This window comes from Parasteatoda tepidariorum, chromosome 6 (genome assembly GCF_043381705.1).
Source record: "Parasteatoda tepidariorum isolate YZ-2023 chromosome 6, CAS_Ptep_4.0, whole genome shotgun sequence".
Lineage (NCBI taxonomy): Eukaryota > Metazoa > Arthropoda > Arachnida > Araneae > Theridiidae > Parasteatoda > Parasteatoda tepidariorum.
The window spans coordinates 82,146,290-82,164,749 of NC_092209.1; the positions used below are offsets into that span (position 1 = coordinate 82,146,290).

At 33.6% G+C, this 18,460-nt stretch overlaps 1 protein-coding gene across 8 annotated transcripts in view; it reads left to right on the plus strand.

The window, feature by feature from the left end:
- The window catches only part of LOC107449987 (coiled-coil domain-containing protein 148-like), a 42,387-nt gene that overhangs the window by 7,788 nt on the left and 16,139 nt on the right, over positions 1 to 18,460 (plus strand). For 5 of the 8 annotated variants that reach the window (XR_011636889.1, XM_071181647.1, XM_071181649.1 and 2 more), the window contains exons 2-8: positions 722 to 804; positions 3,907 to 3,978; positions 6,211 to 6,568; positions 7,504 to 7,679; positions 9,081 to 9,255; positions 12,713 to 12,866; positions 16,606 to 16,803. Coding sequence is in view for 6 of the 8 variants with exons in the window: in XM_071181647.1 (XP_071037748.1) it covers positions 722 to 804; positions 3,907 to 3,978; positions 6,211 to 6,568; positions 7,504 to 7,679; positions 9,081 to 9,255; positions 12,713 to 12,866; positions 16,606 to 16,803 (1,216 nt within the window). In the remaining 2 variants the exon portion in view is untranslated. The remainder of the gene's footprint in view (positions 1 to 721; positions 805 to 3,906; positions 3,979 to 6,210; positions 6,569 to 7,503; positions 7,680 to 9,080; positions 9,256 to 12,712; positions 12,867 to 16,605; positions 16,804 to 18,460) is intronic. The other 3 variants (XR_011636890.1, XM_043043571.2, XM_071181651.1) reach the window with 1 other exon arrangement.

Genomic DNA, 18,460 nt, shown 5'->3' on the forward strand with positions numbered 1-18,460 from the left:
AAATATAAAAAAATTCAATGCATTCAATACAAACACTTAAACGTTTTTTAGACGTTTAGGTAGCTCCCAGTAGAAAAATATCAATTCAACAGCGGCCTTTTAAAGCATTCTCACTTCAATTAATTAATTAATTCCTAATTGAGTTTAAATTAAATATTGTCATGTTTTTAGTGCATGAATCTGAATTGAACAACCTGATAATGCTCACTCTGGTTATTGTTATCTGGTTGCTCACTACGTGCTCTTGCGCGCCGAATCCAATCAATTAAAAATGAAAACTGTTGCCAGCGCTAGAAAAGAAATATCATTGGTTTTATTGATACATACATACATACATACATACATACATACGTACATACGTACGTATTAGCGTTTTATATAATATAGATTTTCTTTTTTCCCCCCCTCTCCGAACGAAAATGGGTAGTCAAATAGTTTTACATGAAAAAAAAAGAAGAAAAGAAAGAAAAAAACTCTCGTTTTTTCTAAACTATCGACTTTACTTCGATTTTATTGAATTTAAAGTAAGAGGGGGAAAATACAAGCCGTGGAGGTCACTTCATTTGTTTAGATTACAATAACGAATTTGTAAACAGTTAAATATCAAAACTTGTACTGCTTTTACATAAAATTTGGAAATGATTGCATTCGATTCAAAATACATCGAAAGTTTATTCCCCAGGGAATGAAAATTATTAACAATGACTGCTTTTTTTTATAGGACAGAAGTTGCTTTGAGCAGAAGTGTTGAGGTTCTTCCATCTATTAACAGTACTTCATCACCGGGACACAAAAAGAGCCCGAGTAAGATTACTTTTTCTATTTGCATTGTTTTCCTTATTATAGGGTTAGTTAAGGCCCTACTATGGTTAACTCGGTTTAGAAGATCTCTTTTGAAATATGTCTTTTAATTTTTAAATGAAAATAAAAGTCTTTATTAAAAAAATAGCCAAACTTGTTAAAAAACATTCTAAAATATTAGCAAAACCTGTATAAATTTGAAAATAATATTTCTTTCTGCGTTAAAGAAATTCGAAATTATGAATTTAGTATAGAACACTAATAGTATTTGTTTAAAAATTGGTAAGAAAATGAAATTCTAGTTATATTATTCATGAAAATATGTAAATCATAAAATTTCTAATTTATTCTATTATTCATGAGAATATGTAAATCATAATATTTTAATTTATTCTTTACCCACGTCTAAATTTTTGATGTTTTTCTATTGATGAACCAACATAATCGTGGTGGTACCCATCAATAATTCCATCGTGAACCAATATATTTTTAATGGTAACCAACATTAAAAATCACCACCCCAATGTAGGAATTCGAACTGATTTATGATGACCCAACATAATAATAGAAACTTGTTTTGATGATTTGTTCAATGTTCAACCATCAGAAATTTCCATCATAGTTTCTTAGAAACAAAATGTTGGAATGATCATGAATAATTATCATACCAATGTAAGATTTAGGATTGATTTATGATGGACCAACATTAAAAAAAACGAATTGTTTTGATGGTATATTCCAGAGAACCAACAAGAACTCCCATTAAACCCTCATGGAAATGTATAGTTGGAACCATCATAGATCATCATGGATTGTTGGTCCATGAGAATCAAACTTCCCTTGATGGTTAACCATTATAGTACTAAAGTAGCATTTTATATCATGGAATGATGGAAGTTTGTTGGCATATCAAAAACTATGAACGCATAATGGAAAATGTTGGAGGATGGTGTCCATCAAATGATGTGAGACCATCATGAATCGCACTGAAACCGACATAAACCATCAAAATGTTTTGATGAGACCATCAATAATTTTGACTTGGACAATTAATTTTTATGCTTTTAAATAATTAATAATGAATCAAATTAATAAAGTTTTACTAAACATAGAAGTATATATGGGTGATTCTCACGAAACGTGATATTCACTGTCCCTTGCTCCAAGATCTAATACTATAATACTAAAAGAACTTTTTTTAAAAAAAAATTAATAAATAGCATTGCTGTTAGCATTTTATAATGACTTTGCACTAGCATTGACTGTTTTGTATACTTAAAAAACTTAATTGAATATCAAAATGTCATTTTCCTGGTATGTTCCAAACAATATTTCCAATAATAACTAGCTTCAAAACTTTCCATACATTTTTCAAAATCTAATTTTTTTTATCTTATCTTATGTAAGCATTTCTAGAATATACGCAGAGGGTATTGTTTACTAAAACTTCGTTTAAAATAATTTTTTCTGTCGATAATTTGTTTGTCCCATGAAAATCTGTCATTTTTATGGCTACTTTTATTTAGTGATTTATAACCAAAATAGATAGCCCCAGGAATCAATATCTTATGTTAATAGATAGATTAGATATCCTCCTATCTGAACATGTCTTGTTGCATGAATAAAGAACCAATTTTCTGGCTCAAAATCTATTTCAAAAAATTCTTCAAGGTGAGTAGGTTTTTATGCTGTCATTTTCCTGGCTTTTTGAAATCATTAATAACAAAAACTACATAGATTTATCTGAGTTATTTTTAGAAATACTGTTGTTTTCTGCAGAATATAAACGTCTTCGGCCAAAATATTAAATTAAAGTTATATGCTATAAAATGGCGAATTTGTCATTATCCTGGCTAATGAATACCAGGACATTGAAGTGCTACCAGAAATTCTATTTAACTGCTAATACTGTAAAGGGGGAAAGCAAATATTAACCTAATACCAAGTTTATGTATGATTGTAATATGCTTGGATGTAATCAAAGTTATTTATTTATTTCATGATTGGTTATTATACACAATTTTATTCTGCACATATCAGCAACAAAAATTTTTATGTTTCTTTCTACAGAGGATAAAAAGAATTAATTTAAGCTATTTATGGTCCATCTAACATAAAGGCTTAAGTTGAGTTACTTACTATTAACTTAAAATGACTGTTTTTTAAACTTTTAAGCTAATATGTCATTTTCCTGGCATTCAAGATTTGGTGAATTTCTATTTTATTTTTTTCTGGAGCAAATGTCAATAAACTACACTGCTGTCTATAAGATATTAATAAGTGTAGCTAAAGAAGTATACAAAAAAAATTTTTTGATTATTTTTAGGACTTTAAATTTGAAGAAATTTTTTGGTCCGAATTGTCATGTTTCGTGAGAATCACCCATATATACGTATACAAATATACCAAATATTGATTTGTTTAGGTTGAGAAAGAAGAAAAAAAATCGGTTAGAAGCAAATATTACTAAAAGAGATATTTAGAGCCTCTCCGTATAGGCTTGTGCAATGAATTTCCACCGTGCTTTAACACCATAGATCAACTTGTTATGACTGCGCGTGTTTGCACGGTATTTTACAAAATTCTTAGTCGTTAGATTATTGGTGAATAGAAAAAATGTCTCCAACTTTAATTTTAAAATAAAATAATAAAGTGTGTTTATAATGTGTTCGAACAAGACAAATAAAAACAAAAATCTATTCCGTATTCTTTTGAAAATATAAAATGGCATTATAAGCTCGTTCGTCTCCTGAAAACAATATTAAGGGGTGGTTTTTTAAGTTATAGTTTCGTTCAAGTATCAAATGGTGAAGAATTTATTCAAATTCAGATGAAAATTAACCAAAGCAAAATTAACAAAATTAGCCAAAGCAAAATATGTCAATACAATAGTGTGAGGAGCACTAAAAAAATTGAAACAAAATAGAACACGTTAAGTAACCCTCTTTAATGTTTCCATGTTTTCTCTACATTGCTAACTTATTTTATGAGTTCTATACACTTACAGCTTATGCGCATCAAATAAGACTTCTTAATTTTCTTAATTTTTCTCTTTTCATCCTTTTTGTCTTTATTGTGCTATATATATAATGTTTGTATGTTCAGTGGGCTCTCCGGTGAAGACAATAGATCCAATCAAGGGATCTCCAAAAAAGAGAAAGATGCTGAGATTTACAGGTAACTTAAATTCTTCTCCATTCAAAAAAACACTTAAATGGGAGAAAACGTATAGTACTGCAATTTACGAAATAATTTTTTATTTCACTGATAAGCTACTTTCACTATAACTTATTCATACATCAGGATAATGTTTTCTTCTAATTATTTTTTTTTCATCGTGTTTTTACATTCTGTGAAAAGTAACATAGTTTTAATTACAATACAAATATCCAGAATAGTTACCCGAATGTGAGGTAAAGGAAGGAAAAAAATTAAAAAGTTTTTTTTTGAATCATTCCATGTCACGTGAGATACTATATTCGATCTATAAACAGGAATAAATATATATGTTACGGTTAAAGTGAAATTATTAGTGATATTATAAAGTGGTTATTATTAATACCAACCGGTCAAAACTAATAAAAATCACTTCTTTTGGTCAGAGTGAGAAATAAAAGCGCGAAAGAATGACATTGACGAAAATTCATTGGTTATTATTAATAATAACCGACTATTCACATTGACCGTTATATAATATATTAGAATATGTCTGGGCCAAGCCGGCCCAGACAACGGATTTTTAGGATGCAGAAAATCCTCAGCTGCCATGTCGTATGATTATGCTGCATGTAAAAGACCCCTGGAGTGCTTTATTGGCTCTTGGCATTTCCGGCAAAATTGAATTCCTAGTGCACTTTAGCATCCAAATAGAGTCTCGGTGCTGCCATCTAGTGTGGCAAAATTAGACATCCAAATTTACATGACCAACGGTTTCTCACCCATTGTGGTGGTCCTGAAAGAGTGGATACCACCTCTGGAGAACGCACTAGGTCTGCTCATCGGCAAGACCGATAGTGCAGCTCATTGGAAATGTTAAAAAATAATAATAATATAACCAAATTATTCATTATTCAAATTATTATATATTAACCAAACATTTCAGAGGGTGTGAATATCATGAGATAGTAAACTCCAGCTGAAACAACTAATTAATTATAACTAAAAAAAAGACTTATGGGTGTTAATGAGGCAAATGGCACTTAAGGAGAAAATCAAAATAATGCTCGAAGATGCAAAGAGACTGAGAAACAGTTTTGTTGAAATAAATAGGAAAAACAATCATTAAAAATAGCGAAGAATTTTATTTGTTTTTAAAATTTCGACTTTAGCTTGCTACCACTGATAAATGTATTCCGCACGAAACTTAAATTTCATAGGGTTATGTAATGTAACATAGGTACCTAATACATGTATAAAGCATTATATTGATATCTTTGGTAATTAATGAAACTGCACCAATGTTGGACAGTTTTAATATCAATACTTAGAAAATGAGTGTCTCTCGGTCCTTCGAAAGGAATATGTATGAGTGAAAATTACTTGATAGTGGTTAACTTTGAATATCATGAGAGGAGTAACATCATGTCAAGTGATGCTGAATACAGTTAATTTCTATTCTGATAGGATTAACTACGAAAAACTTATTTTAACAATGGAAAGCCATTGGGAAGGGAAATAAGAACAATAAATGAAAAAAAATATTTTAAATTATATCAGCTTTATTAATTGTGTCGGTATATGCCTTTCAGTTTGGTGCATGGTATTGATTTATTGACTTTTTTTTTTATTCGTACGAAAAATGAGTCATCAACTAGCAGTGAATAGTAAACAGTTTTTGTATAATATTGTTCATCAGTAAAAAAAATTATTATTATGATCCTAGTCTGCTTATATCAATAAGAATAATCGTCTTATTTATGTGCTGGATAGTGTATAGAATTAATCTATTTGAATTGTAAATATGAGTGTGCTAATGTAATCAGTTTAAGGAATACTAAAAAAATTATTATTCTGGTCCTAGTCTGCTCATATCAATGCATCATAACAACAATCGTCTTATTTATGTACTGAATAGTGTATAGAATTAGTTTATTTGAGTTGTTAATATAAGTGTACTAATATACTCAGTTTAAGGAATACTAAAAAAATTATTATTCTGATCCTAGTCTGCTTATATCAATAAGAATAATCGTCTTAATTATGTGCTGGATAGTGTATAGAATTAATCTATTTGAATTGTTAATATGAGTGTGCAAATGTAATCAGTTTAAGGAATACTAAATAAATTATTATTCTGATCCTAGTCTGCTTATATTAATTGCATCATAGCAACAATCGCCTTATTTATGTTCTGAATAGTGTATAGAATTAGTTTATTTGAATTGTTAATATGAGTGTGGTATAATCCAGGTGTTAACCGGATGAAAGGTGACGTATCGCCCACGAGAGCGTTGAAGCCCTTGCAAGCCGCAAGAAAGCAAACGAATCGTATTCTGGAACGGGCTGATCATTATAAGACGGTGACACATTCGAAGAAGGAACTAGCTCTTCTCTATCAGCACAAAGTGATTTGGGAGCAAGAGTACATGCACCTGCAGTACATGGAAGATAGGCTACAAAGGGAGATTTACAATCATTTAACCATTTACGGACAGTTAGGGTCAGACGGTCAACTTCTTCTGGCCGATAACATTAACTTTATTCTGGAAATTGAAGAGGAAAAAGCTTTCTTCCGAGAAAATGTTGTGGATCCTCTTTGGTACATAAGGTAATTAATGCAGTTTTAATCTCTCTTAGAAGAACTTTTTTTATGTTAGGCTATTTTATTTTATTTTATAAAAGCCGACCCTATTCAGACTATCCATGTTTAACTCTGTATCCTTGTAATTTTGATCCATCCAAAAGACAAGGGAACTCCTGATTCAAACGTTAGTGCAAACTAGCCTTTGTGGAGAACTTTTTGATGGAACTAACCCACAGTTTCGTTATATTTTTAATTTTATTTTATAACTGTCGTTGGGCTGCCGACCTAATTTTTTGGGTTTACGACTTCTAATTTTCAAATTCGTAGCCTTGTAATTTTGAGCCCAATTCAAAAGACAAGGGAACTCCTGGATCAAGCATTAGTAGAAATTTACCTTTGTGGGGGACTTTTTAATGGAACTTACCCACATTTGCATACGAGGAAAACCTCGAAAACCTCCCACGGTTAACATGACGGCAAAGGGACTATAACCAATGATTCATCTTCCACTGAGGATATTTTGCGTCAGCATTGTGGTCAGTGCAAGCCGGATGCGGAATTCGTATCGACCACCCATCGCTGGGGCTCGAACCCGGTTTACCTTATTGAAAGGCAAAAACTCTATTAACTGTGGCATCACGGCTCCTTCGTTACATGGAGAAGACAACCACGAAAGTTCGGAGCAAGGGGAGCATAATAGGCTGTTGGCCCCGGTCTGGGAAACATTCCCGAGGAAGACATGAGGACATGCCAACGCAATTATGATCCTTTGCCGAGGGGGTGCCCCCTACGCACCCTTTCAGGCTAGACGATTAGCAGAGAGGGTTGGTATCAATATATAACTTTCCGCAAAATATTACGATAAATATACAAACCATTTTTTCTTGGATATAATGTGTATTTTTTTCAAGATATCTCCAAGAGTGTCGATGAGATAATAATTACATGTGTCTTTACAGGGAAGATCTGAAAGAATGGGTTAGGCAACACGAAGGCCTTCGGCCTCTCTCTGAATCGGCTAAAATGCAGCACTACCAGATACAGAGAGAAGTGAAAGAACTTTGGGCTGGCTACAAAGAAATCACAGAAGACATTCTCAAAGAACAAAGAGATCTTGAACAGCAAGTCAAAGAAGGTCTGTAACACTTATTCCCTTCACTTTATTACTTTTTATACATCAGAAAACAATGGCCCTAAAATCTTTTTAACTAAACTAATGTTTACGAAAATAGTGAGGAAAATATGGAAATGGTTTTGTAGTTGTAGTTTATTTACGTCACACTAGAGCTGCACAATGGGCCATTGGCGACGGTCTGGGAAATATCCCTGAGGATGATCCGAAGACATGCCATCACAATTTTGATCCTCTGCAGAGGGGATGGTACTCGGTAGCGAGCACTTTACGGTAGAACAGCTTAACGAGGACCGATACCGCACACTCTCGGTTCCTTCGTATATTGATCTAAGTGGTCACTGACCGCAGCCAGTGATGCAGAGACGCACGGTAGTTTTTTAATAATTACAGGTTTTGCACGAGTTTATATGCAGTACTTTTATATTTAAACATACGTGTAATGCGTTTTTATTCAGGAGATTTTTTTTTTGTCCTTCCCATTTATATTTATTTTTAACGTATTACAGACCAATTGATACACGAATGTAAACAAGTGCATACCGGTTTCAGCCTCGTTCTCGCGTGCGTGAGCAGCGGGCGTGTTTCTGCGGCTTTATGAGCTGCGTTTATTTGTTTCGCAGCTTATTTGTTTATTCTGTGTGCGGCTTTTAAAAAATCAATTGGAACATTTTCATCATGGGTAAAAAAAGGCGATCTTTCACTATGTAAAAAAAGCTGAAGTAAAGGCCCTCGTGAATGAGAAAATACTTTCCAACCGCGAAATATCTCGATGATTGAAGGTTTTTGAAGCTAGCGTACGACGCATCAAGAAGAAAATTGAGTCAGTGGACGACTTGAAACAGAAACGGAAATAAAAGATGCTGCACAATCGTATAGTGCGTCTAATAATTTAGCGAGGGACTGCATAAGATGTATTCCTTCGAGGTATTTTACGTGCTACGTATAAAGCTAATGAAATTATATACTTCCGTGCGGAGGTATTTTACGTGCTACGTATAAAGCTACTGAAATTATATACTTCCGTGCGGAGGTATTTTACGTGCTTGGTATAAAGCTACTGAAATTATATACTTACGTGCGGAGGTATTTTACGTGCTACCTATAAAGATACTGAAATTATATACTTCCGTGTGGAGGTATTTTACGTGCTACCTATAAAGCTACTGAAATTATATACTTCCGTGCTGAGGTATTTTACGTGCTTGGTATAAAGCTACTGAAATTATATACTTACGTGCGGAGGTATTTTAAGTGCTACGCATAAAACTACTGAAATTACCCTATTCCAAAGCGACAAGATAGTTATTATTTTTACCTACCTCTCGCTATTATTTGCAGTCTAATAATAATTTTTTACATGATCAATGAAAACATGCCATATAAAGGGTAATTCTTTTGCAGCACTTCCTCCCTACATAGCCGAAGACAAGATGGTAGCGAAAGGTGTGCCTTCGGAATTTCACGAGCTTTACTGTCCCGATCCCCAGCTCAAAGAGAACTTGATCGCCGAACTGACCAGGCTGGACGATAGTTACGCCCTCAGACTTCGAGACCTGGATAGAAACTGCGACAGACAGTAACTATCAAATCACTTGTTACTAAGCTTGTAGCACTCTTACAACAGTCGCTAAAAATCTCAATATTTTATTCATATATTTCTTTATTCAAAAAAAAAATAATTTTTTTTTTCGTATCTAATTGCAATTGATTTAAAATACGTCATTATATATATATGTATGCATATGTACTTTTACTTTTTTTAACCCTCTTCAAAAAAGCAACAAAAAAAAGACCGTAATAAACAATTAAATGAGAATACAAAATAACAGGTATTTGGGACAATACAAAAGGACAATACAAAAATAGCAAGTATTTGTTTATTTTATAAAAAATCAAAAAAATTAGAAATTAAAAAAAACCTTATGCAAAATTGAAACAAATGAGATTTTTTTTATTTTTTAAATCTTGAAAACTCAATCGGAAGGGGGCGCAGCGTCTTCCTGAGCAACATTTAAGGTTTCTAAGATTTTATTTTACTCTTTATTCAAGGTTATGATTTGTTGTTCATTATAATCATTTAAATTATGTTCAATTCTTAAGGTTCCACAGAAGTTCAAAATTTAGTCTTGTTTTTCTTTCTAAAAGGACCGAACAAGTTAATGAAACATATGTTTTCATGCATAGTTTTGTTACTGTAGTACGACTCCTCGTTACTGCCACCAATACACGAAGTTCCGTTTCTTTTCCATAAACGCAATGTTTTTTTTAGCACCCATTAGTAAGTCTGAACTACATCCTGTCAATATCTTTACCGAAATTTTGTTTCTCTTTTTTAAAAAACATAGGAAAATAAAAAGAAAGTCACACTTCGTAAACACGGGTTTAAAAACATTTGTCCCAAAACATTTTTGTGCTTCTAAAACAAAGATTTCTCATTGTCAATGGGTAGCAAAATCTGAAAAAATTGATTCAACCTACTGTTTTTCTTGCCTTCACCTGCATGTTACTTTCAATAAACATCTTGAATTGCTTGCTTGCCTTCGTATGCCTGTTTATGCAGAGGGGTTTCTTGTTTTCCAGTGGCGCCATTTATGGCCAAGAATTCGACTTCTGCCGCACCATACGTATAGAGTGAACCCATTCATGCATCCATTCATTCATTCACAGATCGTAATTTTGACCTGAATCAGAGAACGATCGATCTCCAATCCAGTTCCCCCAGAGGTATTGATTTGTTATGGGAACATGGAGGACTTTGCGACTCGACAGTTTAACGTGCATCAGTCACCATTTACTACACGGGGAGTCTTCGGCCGGGGGAGTTCAAACCCACGAACTCTCGGACATGGGCCCAGAGCCCTACCGACCAGGCTATCCCGGCCCCATCTTGAATTTTTTATGAATGAAGAAAGAGTGACAGGACCAACTATTCGGAATATATTGCAACATTTCTACACTTACGTTGCTTCGGTCACACGGGGGGGGGTCAATGATTCTTAATTGCGTGACCAACGGCATGATGACCAACATTGTTACCAGACAAACTGGTCTCCAACAATTCTAACCGCCATTGGAGGTTAAACTTCAAATATTCACCAAGCTTAACATATGGACAGAGCAAATCACGAAATGTAGCGAAACAATCATTTTATTTAAGGACATTTTACGCTAATACATAACAGAACAAGAGCGAGAGTAAATAATAACATTCAACCAAGTTTTACAAGCATCAGACATGCATCGTCAAGCTTTCATCGCTGTTCCATCTACAAACTGAAAAATCTGTCAACATTTGATGGTGGATGGATAAAGTCATTGATGTTTATATTTAAAATCCAAAATCTGCATGGAATTATCTTTGGGTAAACGATTTCTTATAATTGTGTTCCAAAAATTTTTCAATTCGCTTAACAAGTTCTTTAGATATGGCGAAATACGTAAAAAGTAAAATTAACATTAAAGGGTCCAAACTTTGAAGCGCTCTCCTGACTAAACTATGGGGACCATATTTCCCAGAATCAAGGATTTCAAAAGCGATGCCTTTCTAGAGGGTCCTTTAGATCGGGAAATTTCTTTTAGCTTTTTCCAAATTCAAGTTTCTCATTTTTTTTGTTGTTGATTAACTTGAGTTCTGAGGGAGATCGATTTTCGCCTACTCGCTCATCTCAATCCACTTGTCGAATTCTTCTTAAGATTATATCAGCAGAAATTAGTTCTCCGGGAATTACTCTTTACCAGTAAAGCTTTCGTTTGGCTTTTCCAAGTTTCGAAATTGTCTTTACTGAGAATTTCGATGCACATAGCTCAGTATGACGCCATCATTCAAATCGAAAGTTCGTTATCCTTTTCAGAACAAAAGATATTCTATTAACTTTTGTTTAGTGTTCCATTTTCAAATTAGTCTGCTCATCTACCTTAACCTATTGGGCTGGGGAGAAATCACGCAATGTAGTAAAGCAGACGTGGGGGGGGGGAGTAACTGCAATCTCGAAAATAGTGTTTCAGTAATTTAATTAGTTTTCGAATCTGTCAGATCGAAAGTTTGGATCTCTTAATGTTATTCTTACTTTCGGGGTATTATCTCTTGAACTATTAATTGAATTTCAAAAAAATTGCACAAAATTGTAAAACATTTATTTCGTTAAAGTTAATTTCACACAGATTATTTTATAAACAGCCGACCCAATTTTTGGGTTTAGGACTAAAAGTGTTTAACTCCATAGCCTTATAATTTTGAACCCAATCCAAAAGACAAGGGAACTCCTAACTCAAATATTGGGAGAAATTTATCGTCGTTTAGGACTTTGTGAGGGAACTTACCTGCATATGCTTTACATGGAGAGGAAAATGAAAACCTCCTACGGCTCGTCTGACGGCAAGAGGACTCTAACACATGATCCGTCTACTACTGATTATATTTTATGTCAGCACTGTGGTCGGTGTCGAGCGGAATTCGTATCTACCAGTTATCGTTGGGATTTGAACATGGGTCACCTCGTTGGGAGGTGAGTGCTGTACATCACAGCTCAACCAACAATATTGAGTTCTAGAGCTGGATGATAGGATCATTAAATCAAAGGTTATTCAAGTTTTTTTTTTTTTTAGCGCATTGTACATTTTTTTCCAAAAAAATATACTGGACGATAAAATCAACCTCAACAGTTTTTTCTATTTCAAAAATTTCAAATCATTACCTTATTTTTACAAATGTTAATGACGAAGTAAACTTTCAAAAAAATTTATTTTTAAATTTTCGTTTCTTTTTCTTTAATTTTGTTTAATATCATAATAAATAAGACAGATGTGTCCACTAATTTGGTGTTCAATTTGTAACATTTTCCCTTGGGATTGTCCTGGTGGATGGAATGATCATTACTACGCAGTGTTCGAATTAATGAATTCAATAGCATATTGTAAATTATCCTCTAGAATCATTAAGATTGCAATCTTTGTATCCTCATCCTATTTACTATTAGAATATTATAATAAATAAGACAGATGTGTCCACTAATTTGGTGTTCGATTTCTAACATGTTCCCTAGGGCTTGTCCTGGTGGATGGAATGATCATGACTGCGCAGTGTTCGAACACATCCTTGAACAATATCCCCCCGATTTACCAGACAGAAGGGCTCTCGTCTTTGACAGGTTGAAGAGAACCTTTCCTCACAAGACACTTGGACAATTGGTAAGATTTCTTTCATTTTGTAATTATGATAGGCCTAACTTATGTCAACAAGTATTAATTTTTTTCGTACGATAGTTGTTTAACTCTGCTTCTACGTATTTCATTTTAAAGTTGTTTCGAAAATCACTTTTATAAGAACTCTTATTTATGTCTACTACAGCCTTACATTTACTCATTTGAAATGAAGTATAAAAGTTGAGGTTAAAGCGAAACGATATGAAAAGAACAATGCAAATACGTTTGGGGTAGGGAAATATATGAAATTTTTAAGTGCACAGAAATCTCAAGCTTACTATACATCTTTAGTTTTCTGCGAAAATGTCATCAGATTGTACTGAGAGCGCCCACTGCTGGTAACCTACGCGGCATTGGCTAAATATTCGAGCTCTGGCTCTGTGCGCGGCATTGCAAATATTTACGATGTGATCAGTTCTATTAGTTTACAAAATAGGCTACAAACTTATTGGTGGACTATTCAAGAAAAAAATTAGCTCTAAAATGTCAGTGCAAAGGTTGAAAGAAATATATTATATAAGTGAACTAGGGTCTGAAGGAAAGTTTTGGGATGGTATCTCTTGAACACTGAACTGTTCGACAATAAGGAAGAGAACACGAAAACGAATGTTATGACATGATAATTGCTTTCATTGCCAGTGCCTCTGTTGTTAAAATATAATATTTATATGAAAAGCGATCATTCGTCGATATAAATAGGATAGATAAAATTTCAGTTGGTTAGAGTTAAAAGTCTGCCTCTGAGATATCACCGCTGGGGCTAAAAAATTTAGAATAACCTGTTTTTTTTTTCATTTTGTTTTAAAATGTTTTTGTTTGAAACTATTACTGGTCACATACAATAAAACGCCCCAGTTTCCGCGATGAGACGTCTATAATGTCAGTTTAAAAAAAAGTCTTTTGTTTTCGTAATATTAGTCTATGTTTAGCAACCTTTCTTTTTGTAAATTCAAAAAAATACTGCTGCAAAAACTAAAATTAAATGAATTAATAATAAGACGAAATAATAATTACTGAAAATATGCTTTAGAATTTTATTAAGCTTAAAAAATAATATTAGAGAATATATATATATATATATTTGATTANTATATATAATATTTTCAACAACAATAGTGTAAAATATTACATTTCTTGCGACCAATATGTTATGACAAATGTAAATATTTTTCTTACCCAAAATAAATGCTACTTAAAAAGATATTTTTCAACCTAGGAACAGTTAGGAAAAAAAAAACATTTTCGACATAGAATCTTCAACAACATCGAATCTTAGAATTCTAGAACTCAATCTTAATGGTTCTAAGTGGTGATCTCAAATATGCTAACTAATTTGGCCAAAACATATTTTAAATAACAAAATTAAACACCAGAACATATTTTCTCTGAATAAATATGCCTCTTTTTGGACGGATTCAGATTCCTGAACCTTGAAATATAGGGGATAGCAATGTGGGAAATATAGTGCCAGTACTTTAGACAAGAGAGTGATTCAAACATTGGACATCTTACTGTTAATTTTACGTTCTGCGTATTTCACCATGTATCGAGAAGTCATTTTAAAGAATGTAATTTTATATGGTAAAAGACAAAATTTAAAAGAATCCAAATTGGTCGAAGAAAAAGTATGTCTGATATTCAAAGAAAGTGCGTTTTTGTGTATAATTTCGTAACTTGAAATATCGTCTGCGCAAATTAATTAGCATATTTGAGGTAACGCTTACGAACCATTAATATTTTTATTTTATAACCATCGTTGAACAGACGAGCCAAATTTGAGTTTACGATTACCAATGTTCAACTTCATAGCCTTGTAATTTTGAACCCAATCCAGAAGACAAAGGAACTCCTGGAGAGGATTTTTTGATGGAACTAACCAGTATTTGCGTTACATGGAGAGGAAAATCACGAAAATTATGATAAGCCTAATGGCAAGGGGACTCAAACCCATGATCCGTCTACCACTGAAAATATTTTGCACCGTTCAGTGGTCGGTGCAAGTCGGCTGCGAAAATCGTATCGATCAGACATAGCTGGGATTTGAACCCGAGTCACCAGATTAATATCGATAATTAGCTATTAATATTGAGTTCTAGAATATGATGATTCGATCATTAAATCAAAAGTTAGGGATTTTTTTTTAGCGCACGGTACATTTTTTTCCAAAATAATTTTTATGCCAGGCGCTAAAGACTAATCCAATTTTTTTTTCTTTCTTTCTTTCTTTTTCTTTTTTTGCATTTGAAAAAAATGAAAGTAAGGCGTCTCGCTTGTGTCGTAGTTGAAAGATTAGTGTCTTGCTCAAACATTACTCATTTCCCTTCGTCCCCTTGTAAATAGTAATAAGCAAAAAAAAAAAAAAATCTATTCTCCCGACTTGGGTGCTTTAGTAATAATTGAAAGACCACAAGTTAGCCTTTGCTGAGAATGCAAGGGCCTTTGTAAGTAGCTTTCTTTCACCTAAACTCCAAGAAATTGTACTCACGACAACTTGTATCTACGACACATTGTGCCGGCGACGAATTGTACTCGCGATAAATTGATGCGAATACCGAATAAAGGCCTGTTTATACGACCCAAATTCTTGGACGAAGATTGATCGAAATTGATGGAAACTTGATTTGCTTGGAATCGCGCAAACAATCATTCCAATTCCAAGTCCGTGGATGATAGCAGATTATATTATACTTTCCATCCAAGTTTTTCCTCCCGCAATCAGCTTTTAAAATTCTGAGACTTCAACAAGTAGGCATCAGATTCTGTCATTTTGTTGTCCGTTTCCATGTATTTTAATCCAAATAAATTAATGTGTTAGGGTCTATTTATGTTATTATGATTTTATTTGAATTTATTTAGCAATTTTTAATTCATTTAAATATGATTTTATAATGTTAAAAATGAACAATGCGCATGCGCAGGTTTTTCATCCGACCAATCAGTGACATTCAAGAACTGTCGACGAATCATCCAATTTCCTGGATAGAGAGAAATTCCTCCAAGTTCTCGGATTCAAGAATTTAGACAGTGTAAACAGGCCTTAAGACTATTNATGCAAGGGCCTTTGTAAGTAGCTTTCTTTCACCTAAACTCCAAGAAATTGTACTCACGACAACTTGTATCTACGACACATTGTGCCGGCGACGAATTGTACTCGCGATAAATTGATGCGAATACCGAATAAAGGCCTGTTTATACGACCCAAATTCTTGGACGAAGATTGATCGAAATTGATGGAAACTTGATTTGCTTGGAATCGCGCAAACAATCATTCCAATTCCAAGTCCGTGGATGATAGCAGATTATATTATACTTTCCATCCAAGTTTTTCCTCCCGCAATCAGCTTTTAAAATTCTGAGACTTCAACAAGTAGGCATCAGATTCTGTCATTTTGTTGTCCGTTTCCATGTATTTTAATCCAAATAAATTAGTTTGTTAGGGTCTATTTATGTTATTATGATTTTATTTGAATTTATTTAGTAATTTTAAATTAATTTAAATATGATTTTATAATGCTAAATATGAACAATGCGCAGGATTTTCATCCGACCAATCAGTGTAGTTCAAGAACTTGGATAGTGTCGACGAATCATCCAATTTCTTGGGAAAGAACTTAGACCGTGTGAACAGGCCTTAAGACTGGGCAAGAATAAGACACAACCGACCTGTTTTCATAAGTTTGCTAAATACTTCTGTGCAATTCACCCTATTTAATTGATGTTACAGATGTCGTATGAGACCTGGTATCAGAACAACCGATTCCACAAGGACCGTCGAAAGAAATGCTTGGACGATTGGGCGAGAGAGAGATGGAGTTGGCTGCTGCGGGCGGTGACAGAAATTTCTCAGGCACAGCAATCTCACCAACTCAACAGAGACGAAGCCCTTCGGCAGAAATTCAAGTGCGAAGTACTTCGTCAGAGAGTAAGTCTAACATTTCTTATCATAGAACTGTTGTTCAAAATATCACCACAACCATGATTTTATTTTATAGCCATCGTTGAATACTAAGTAAATACAAACGTTTTTAACTGTTTCAAAAATGCAGCGCACGTGCTTCACTATCTCTCCTCATCATTTGATATTGTTTTCCTGGATTTCTGGGAATCTTACCATATGGATGGTTGACTGAATGTAAACAATAATAAGCCTCCTAAAACCGGAAGAAATTTAGAAAACTTCCGGTGTATTCCTCCGCTTATGTTCTGCTTACGAGGTGATGTGTAAACGGGCTTAGTATTCTAAGAAGTCTTATTATTATGATTTGTGTTTAAATTTAAGCGTAAAATTTTACCATTAATAGGAGTTTTCTGTAATTTATAAATTCTAGCAGGTCGTGAGCCTAAAAGAAATTTAAGAAAATTGATATCACAACATAAAGTATAAGGTTTGACATGGGTTGAGTATTATTTCTTATTTGGCTATACTTTTGTAAAATATCACCATTTGATATTTTTTCAGTTGCATCATAGCATGCTTACGAAGTATTCCGAATTATTTTATTATTTGTTCTGTTGAAATTTAAATGTAAAGGACGCATTCTATTGTAAACACTACAAGTATAATAATATTGGATATCGCTTTTTTTTTCAAGCTCAGCCGTAAAAATCAATCGGAAGTAGTAACCTGGAAGTGTTACCAGGGGCGTACGCAAGGGGGGGGGGGTTTAGGGGTTTAAACCCCCCCCCCTTGAGCTCGGACAAAGTGAATTTACAAAATAATACAGACAGAAATAAAAATTTCAGTAGAAATTATGCTGGCTATTATTTTTTAAGACTATATATTTTTATTTGTCTTATGCCTACTTTTTTTCTCACGGTATTTCTCAGAATACTGAAAAAACATTTACTATTATAGGGTTGTACTTTTGAAACCAAATTCACGTGATACTGTTACGGGCGAGCTCCAATCGCTGGTTCCTTTCTGTCCTGCCATTCGCGATAGTTTTCGTGACTGGCTGGCATTCGCGAGGTCTGGAATCCTAGACGTTCTGTCGTCTTTGAGACAATTCGAGAATTTTGTAGATGCGGTAAAAAAAATTATATGAAAGGGGGAACGGAGTACAGTGGAGTTAGTTAGTCAAACTAAGAGTTATCTCTGCCGCTTGTCTGTCTTTCGGGGCTTGTATCTAAATCTGTTTTGTTTTGGAGACACTGTGCTCGTTGAAGTTATTCATTCCAGCTCGAAACTTTGAGATCGTGGCTTAGCGGATATTTCTGTGCCAATATATATGTATATATTTTTGCTGTTCTTGGATCTTTAGGATGTCAAAACGCAAGAATTTAACAATTTTTAATTACTCTGAGAAAAAATCACGACATGAAATTAGTGAGGTGACAGCATCTAGTACCAATGTTAGTTTTTCTGTTGAACAGAAATGTTATACTTCCGTTGAAGAAAACGTTTCTAGCGTAACAGAATCTGATGAATGTGAAAGCGGCCCTCAAAGTGTTACTTCCCACCCATATGACATTGGACTTTTTTCAGAAGATAATACATGCGAGGATAAAAAACTGGATATACTTAAAAATGTTTGGGAACTCAATCCAGCATTTGTTTTTCCTGAAAAAGGAAAAAGAAA